This window comes from Setaria italica, chromosome IV (genome assembly GCF_000263155.2).
Source record: "Setaria italica strain Yugu1 chromosome IV, Setaria_italica_v2.0, whole genome shotgun sequence".
Classification (NCBI taxonomy): Eukaryota; Viridiplantae; Streptophyta; class Magnoliopsida; order Poales; family Poaceae; genus Setaria; species Setaria italica.
Genome location: NC_028453.1, coordinates 39702062 through 39709518, shown reverse-complemented (window position 1 = coordinate 39709518; position 7457 = coordinate 39702062). Strand labels below are relative to the sequence as shown.

The window sequence follows — 7457 nt, the reverse complement described above, 5'->3', positions numbered from 1 at the left end:
AGTACTGGCTCGTACTACGAACTAGAAGACAGAGTGCTGCAAAGGTGATATGATGGATCTTAGGGAAAGAAAGGAAAGGAAAAGGACTCCCTAACTAGATTACAGTTCACTCGTAACATCGATGTACCTGACGCAGACAATATTCTTGCTTTCTTTCTCCAATATGCAAGGATCCAGCCATCAGAGCGGGTACATATACTGAACAAAAAGAGCAATTGTGTGGTAATGTAGATAGCTAATGAACCTGATGAACACGTGTATCCCGTCAGATTGGAGTCCACTGCAATTGTGTGGTTGCCCTGAACATTCAGGAGCATTTAGCTAGGTCAATCAGTCATATAGTCGAATGCAATTAAAATTTAAAAACCAGGCAATGTAAATATCTATCTGCCGATCGAAGCTGTGGGTTTAGTCAACTGCCTCCAAAAGATGATTAGATGGAATAAATCAGGTAGCCAATGGGAGGGGAGCAGCAGGCCAGCAGCTAAGCATGCAGGCATACGACACAGCCTGCATCAGCATCACCATTCAGATCACCACATGCTGCAGACTGCATGTGTATATATATAAGTCCTACAGGGCCATGAAGTATCTCACCGGCTGCAAAGTTATCAGCTCAGTACTAGTGCTGCTAAAGCTAGCTGAGCTGCACCCGAGTATCCAAGCAAGATCAGCGGCAGCTAAAAAGTAGAGAGCACTAGCAAATACGCAGCTTGGTGTCGTAGTGCAGTGTCGGTGCTTTGTTGGTGCTGTGTTGTCTCCTCCTCCAATTCGATCGATCATGGCGGCCAACTACCACCACTATCAGATGGCCGTGGCGGCGGCGGCGGCGGCGTGGAGGGAGCCGGACAGCCCGCAGCTGAGCTTCGTGAGCGGCTGCAGCTCCCTCTTCTCCATCTCCACGCTGCAGGACGACGACGACGGCGCCGTCGTCATCGCCGGCCACGCCCTGCCCTCCACGCCCGTCTCGCTCGCCGGGTTCGCCGGCGACGAGGTCGACATGGAGGTGCAGCAGGTCAGCGGCGGCAGCGGCGACGACCGGAGGACCATCAGGATGATGAGGAACCGGGAGTCCGCGCTCCGATCCAGAGCCAGGAAGAGGGTCAGTACACAACCATCCCTACGTATATATCATGTATATATCTCTTATCGCTGCGTATATACAAAGTATTTAGCACAGTTGCATTTTCTCATAGTAATAGTACACTTCTGTGTTTCTCAGCACTACAACATCATATACTTTCGAAAAGTTCAAATCTATCAAGTTTTCTGAATAAAGCGCATATAATGAGGAAATTTATATTTTCTTAGAAAATGGAATTGATGAAATTTATATTACCAAACGAAATTAATAAGCCACATAAGTCCTGCTTGAAAATCTGTCACTGCGATTGCAAACCCTCTGTGTTTTGGAGAACACTTTTTCAAGCTTAAAGCATTCGGTCCCTATCATCAACAAATAAAGTAATGTAATGTGATACAGCATTACAGCTTTGCTTCGTGCTCATCCGAAGATATACAAGTTTATACGATCTCTCAATACGTGTACAAGTAGCATGCGACAGTGAAACTTCGGGGTGGCCGTGACTAGTGAGTTAAAAACGTTTACAGGATTAAGTAACCGGATGTGGTGGCTCTTGCATCAAGCATTATTGAGCTCCTCCCAACAATTTCTTAGTCAACATGGAACTAAACATGTATATCTCTTCTCTTTGAGTGCCGCCAAATCGATTTTACTTAATATAAACGATATTGTTCAGAGACCAAGTTGCACGGTTGCAACTCTATCATCTCAGTAGAAAATTCCTCCCCCCAAAAAGGCTAACAGTGTTCAGTTGTACCTGCTCCAAGTCTAAGCGATATTGCTTCAGAGAGAGAGAGAGAGAGAGAGAGAGAGAGAGAGAATGTAAGCACCAAGGACTCACAGAGAACGACACGAGTGCACTTCTGCAAATATTCTATAAGATTGATCATGGCATCTGCATACCCTGTCTATTCGAATTGGAAGCTTGCGATTAGTCTTTGACTCTTTGTATTTCGTTTTGGGATATGATATACAGAAGTGTCTGATTGGTTGAAACCAAAAATACACTAAAAGTGCCCAACTAGCTATGGTTAATTTACCATGAGTATAGAATATAGTTAGAAGCTTCAACATTACATCAACTTAACCACTGCTACAATTTTTACGTCTTCCTCGTAGGGCTTACGGAATGTATAAGATTATATAGATAGAATCCAGTCTCTCACTGTAATGCTTACGTAGTACTCCCTCTGTTCCAAATTATAAGTTATTCCAACTTTTTTGGAGTCAAACCATTTTATGTTTGATCAAAATTATAGAGAGGATCACAAAAGTTTATGGCACCAAATAGATATATTATGAAAATATATTTAATGAAGAAACTAATAGTATTTATTTGATATCATGAATGTTAGTACTTTATTGTATAAATTTGATCAAACTTGAGATGCTTTGACTCTTCAAGAAAGTTGGAATGACTTATAACGGAGGGAGTATAAATAAAATAATTATTAAAAATACCTATCATTTGATTAAAACTGGAGTCAATGAAAAGCAGCATCTCAATTCATGTATATCATCTGACCACGACTGAAGTGCACCTTTTAGCGAAATCAGCACACTTTTTCAGGGGAAAACAATGCACAATCAGGACACCTGAAAAATCAAAGGCCTGCGCATTCTGATTCTACAAGTTAATAGCTCAGATTTTACTAAGTGATTCAGTTTGTTTGTGTGCAGGCATACGTTGAAAATCTGGAGAAAGAGGTTCGCCGGCTGGTGGATGAGAACTTGAAGCTCAAGAAGCAGTGCAAAGAGGTAACAGAACATACTGAACGCCTGAACCATGCATGTACGATGCCTGATCAATGTGCTTCTTTTGCAGCTGAAACTTGAAGTGGCTGCACTGGTCCTCCCTACCAAGAGTTCGCTCCGAAGAACCTCATCGACGCAATTCTGAAGGGATAAAAAAACTTGAACACATTTTATTTGGTAGTACAAAACTAAGAGAAGGAATGATTGGGCTTGTGTGTACATGTCAGTGTGTGTTGTGTGCCTTAGGGAAGGGGAGAAAGATGGATAATTGGATATGCAATGATCTGTACCCTTGACGATAGACCTCTGCAAAGATGAAGGTTTTTTTCTTTAATTTCTTGAGCTGCAAATGAAGCTGTGTGCTACTGAACAAATTGTATTTTCCGGCATCCCTGATCGTTTCAGGTTTACCCTTTGTACCTGGAGCCCAGCCAGGTGTAGATGCCCTGCCGCACAGACGCTGTGCACCATTTCAATGCACCAGCCATTCAGATACATCTCAAAAAGCAGCATCAACATCCTTCAAAGTCCGACTGTCAAACTGAAGATGCTACAGGTCCACCGTGTCCGTGAACAAAATCAACATTTTCTGACAAACCACACAGGTGGATGAAATGTATGATAATATCTTGAATGATTGACTTACAACTGATAAACAATGCACTGCAAAAGAGGTTAAACAGCATTACCGAATTACTATAACTTTGTCTAAATAGTCTCACATAAGACCGGCCCATAACCTTAATAAACAAGACTTTTACAAATCTGCCCATCTTCTACTTAGCTAAGTCCATGTTGTCCTGATCTAGAGCTCTGAAACTAGTTCCTTCTGCACTGGTTCCTTGGGCCTCAGATTCCTGGTGCTTCTGTTCACTATCACAGGCCTGGTCGTTTCAGGTGACCACGTGTAGCTGCGCATAACAAAACAGCTGACATTTAGTAAGCCGTGAAGTCGAGCAGGACCGAGGCCGGCGTCGCGTCCGGGCCTTCGCCGTGGATTGGCGGATGCAGGGAGGCGTCCGCCACCAGGCTCCGGTCATAGTCATCGTCGTAGGAGACGCAGCTGGCGCCGGCGAGGCGGGTCTCCTGAGGAGGACCTCTCGGTACGACGGACGCGGACGGACGCGGTGGTGAAGCGCAGTCGGACACAGCGTCGATGTCTGAGTCGTCGGCGTCCAACCACCTGACCTGCTTGCCCCTCCCACCCGAAGCACCTGCAGGGAAAGGTGCGGCATCGGGGGCGAGCGCGCCAGGGGGGAACGCGGCAGGGCCGGCTCTATAATTATAAGGGTTCTTGGACGAGCATAAAGATAAGGGTTTGTTGAACTAATTTTAATATCAAAACTAAAATATAAACTTTGCAATACATATAGCTCATAAAACATAACAATAGTATCAAAAAAATTAAAAACAATAACTATTATGATTACCTTAAATAAAAATATAATGCTTCAGTGCTTTATAAAAAACCGTCTTCGGGTATTTCTTGATGCAAAATTTTCAAAAACAGTATCAAGATTAACATCGTCCAAAACATCCTTCTCAATGCTGCACATAGCCAAGCCATTCAATCTTTCTTGTGATATAGTTGATCTCAAATAATTTTTCAATAGTTTCAATTTGGAGAAACTTCTTTCGGCTAATATTACTGTCACTAGAATAGTTAAGAGAATCCGATATGCAATTGATGAAGGATGGAATTGCCAAGATTCTCTCTCAAGGCCGTAAGGCACTGCTCCTTCTACGCAATTGACGAAGGATGGAAATACTACATGAAGAAATAATATTAATTAGATGATTGCTTTTTGACGAAATTGATAAAAAAAAGAAAACGAAGATTAAACTTCAAATAAGCGCTCACCTCTGACCCTGACAGCACTCGCGGCTCGCCTCTGTCCTCTGACGCGCCCCTGAATCCCTAACGCGCTCCAGACGCGGCGCTCGACGCTTGCCTTCTGCACCCGCACGACGATGGCTCTGATCGCCTGATCGGATCGACGGCAGCACGACCACGGAGTCAGGAGTGTATACTTATACAGAGTCAGGGATGGCATAGGCGCGAAGCAATTTGGCAGGCCTGGTACAGGCACGGAGCAATTTGGCAGGCCTGATTTGGTATGGACGAAAGGCAGGCCGCAGTTGTTACGCGGGATATTTAGAAAGGCCAAAACAATGTCCACCAACCAAACTATATGTACTAGTTACCTATATGGTCTTGACCCCAGCTTCATGGACCCCGGGCGGTCGCACGGCCTGCCCCTCCCCTAGAGCCGGCCCTGCAACGTGGGCTGCGTGGGTTGCAGCGGTGGTCGCCGGCGCCAGAGTGGCGGCCTGCGAGGGGTGGTCGTGAGGACCGGGAAGCGGAGAGCGGGAGCGAGCGTGAGAGCGAGCCATCCGAAGTAGACAACATTATCTTCGTGCAAGCTGAGCGTGGGATGCGCAGTGTGGAGTCTCTCCAAGGTTGGCTGAGGAGTGCCTTGATCGTCAACCAGCTTAGGCAGCAACTCGAATTGCACCGGTTTCTTCTTTCTGGCAGAGATCTGGGAAGCATGGACCTTGCAGCCGGGTTGCCAGGAACCCTTCTCCAGAGCCTTCCTGCTCCATGTGGCAGCCGTCCAATCATCGGCGATGAAGTCGAAATCAGCTACTGACATGTTTCTGGAGCTCAACATACTTGATGCAACCATTGACGACAGCAATGTCCCGGGCTACCCTGGGGCCGCCTTGCAGCTTCCTGTCGGGATTGAGCGGAGCCGGCAACGCGACGTAGCAGAGCGGCACGGTGTGGTCCTCACGGAGGACGTCGCAGAAGAGGATGTTAGGAACGGCGTATGGAATATGAAGTAAAGAATCAAACCACAAAAGAAGACACACGATTTACGTGGAAAACCCCTTCAATGTGAAGAGGAAAAACCACGGGCACCAGCCGGCAACAATCTCACTATCTCAAGAGTATAGGGTTACACGCCTATGGCGGCTTACAAGAGAATCTGATAATCTCTCTCTCTCTTCTCTCTCTTCTGTCGTCACGAAACCCTAGCAAGGGTGTAGGTATATATAGTACCGAAACCCTAGACAGGGGGTATTGAGCTGTACGGACTCTTGGTCCCGTACAAGGATGGAACTCCTCCTCGTCCGACCTTGAGTCCTTCGTCCTGGAGTCGGATGCGCCTGGGACTCCGCCTCGCCCGACCTCAAGCCTGGGGTCGGATGCGCCTGACCCCTTGAAGGTCGATCTCCGACTCGCCCGACTCGCCCGACCCCAAAGTCCAAGGGTCGGGGAACGCTCCGCCTCGCCCGACCCCGAGTGTTTGGGTCGGGATATTCACCGCCTCGCCCGACCCTGAGTGATAAGGGTCGGGAAGGTCGGCCATATATCCTGGAGTGAATTTGGAACAACACCAACAGAGGATGCCCCGCCAGAGATCAACCCAGCCCATGGTGCCAGCCTTCCCCCCGACCGTGATGACCTTGGTGTGCTTATGGGAGGAGTGGTGACCGAGCTCCTGCTCCTGGCGCAGCAAGGCCACCTTGGTGGCCCACTCCTCGGTCCTGGAATCGTAGGTGTAGAGGTCATAGCGCCCGGGCACCATGGACGCATAGCGGAGCGCGGCGATGACATAGAAGCCATCGCCTTTGGAGCCGTGGGAGCGCAGGGTGGGCAGGCCGTCGTCAAGCTTGGAGCCGCGGCAGCGCAGGAGGCCGACATTGCAGTCGTGGAAGATGCGGGAGGGGCCCGGGTGCTTGAGCAGCTTCAGCGACGACGACGGCATACCACAGCCGCCGGCGGCCTGGTAGACGAAGTAGTCGAAGCTGTCACGCTTGGCGATGGCGGCCCGAGTACCCAGGACGACGCAGAGGAGCACGATATCGTCCTCCGAGGCCATGATGACGGGCTCCTCGGCGAAGTCGCCGGGCTTCAGGTCAGGGCAGGAGACGGAGAAGTAGGAGACGCGTGGCGGTTGGGCCGGCCAGAACGTGACGATGATGCGGTCGCCGCCACTCGTCTTGGACCAGGCGGTGGTGGCGTTGGGGCGCCCGTCGATGTAGGCCGTGAAGTCGAGCAGGACAGTGTATTGGCGGATGCAGGGAGGCGTCCACCACCAGGCTCCGGTCATAGTCATCGTCGTAGCCAGACGATGACATCGTCTCTCACTCCTCCTGAGCTCCGGCCGGTAAGAATTTTTCTGATACAGAGGAGAGAGCTGCACACCGATAAATCACCCAAGCAATTTATCGTTCGATTGATGCTTCACCGCCTTCAGAGATTGGAGTCGGACTCGGAGATGAACTTGAATCGGAGTGAGGCGGCGGCGGAGGGAACCAAAGTACTCCTACCTTGTATTTCAGGACGGGGGAAGACTTTTTTATGAATATAAAATTCTTATTTACTAGGTTTGTTTTTGAAAACATATACACTCTGCTAAGTACTCCCTCCGTCCCAAATTATAGGTCGTTTTGACTTTATTAGATTCATAGACTAGATTCATAGACTTTGTTATGCACTTAGATATGCATAATAATATCTACGTATCTAGAAAAAGTCAAAATGACCTATAATTTGGAACGGAGGAAGTAGTAGAAGAAAGGATTGAGTACAAGTGCTGGGTTTACAACT

At 48.1% G+C, this 7457-nt stretch overlaps 1 protein-coding gene across 2 annotated transcripts; it reads left to right on the top strand.

Annotated features, from left to right (window-relative positions):
- The first annotated feature begins 608 nt into the window (after positions 1 to 608).
- On the top strand, positions 609 to 3992 carry LOC101767052 (protein FD). Of its 2 annotated transcripts, XR_001163856.2 has the most exons (4): positions 609 to 1102; positions 2765 to 2842; positions 2910 to 3159; positions 3245 to 3992. XR_001163856.2 is itself a non-coding variant. In XM_004966423.3 (3 exons), the coding sequence occupies exons 1-3, from the start codon at positions 782 to 784 to the stop codon at positions 2982 to 2984; spliced, it is 474 nt and encodes a 157-aa protein (XP_004966480.1). In that variant the 5' UTR covers positions 609 to 781; the 3' UTR covers positions 2985 to 3189. The 2 variants fall into 2 exon arrangements, 1 of the variants encoding a protein (XP_004966480.1); XM_004966423.3 differs by lacking the exon at positions 3245 to 3992 and having other exon boundaries at positions 2910 to 3189.
- The last annotated feature ends 3465 nt before the right edge of the window (positions 3993 to 7457 follow it).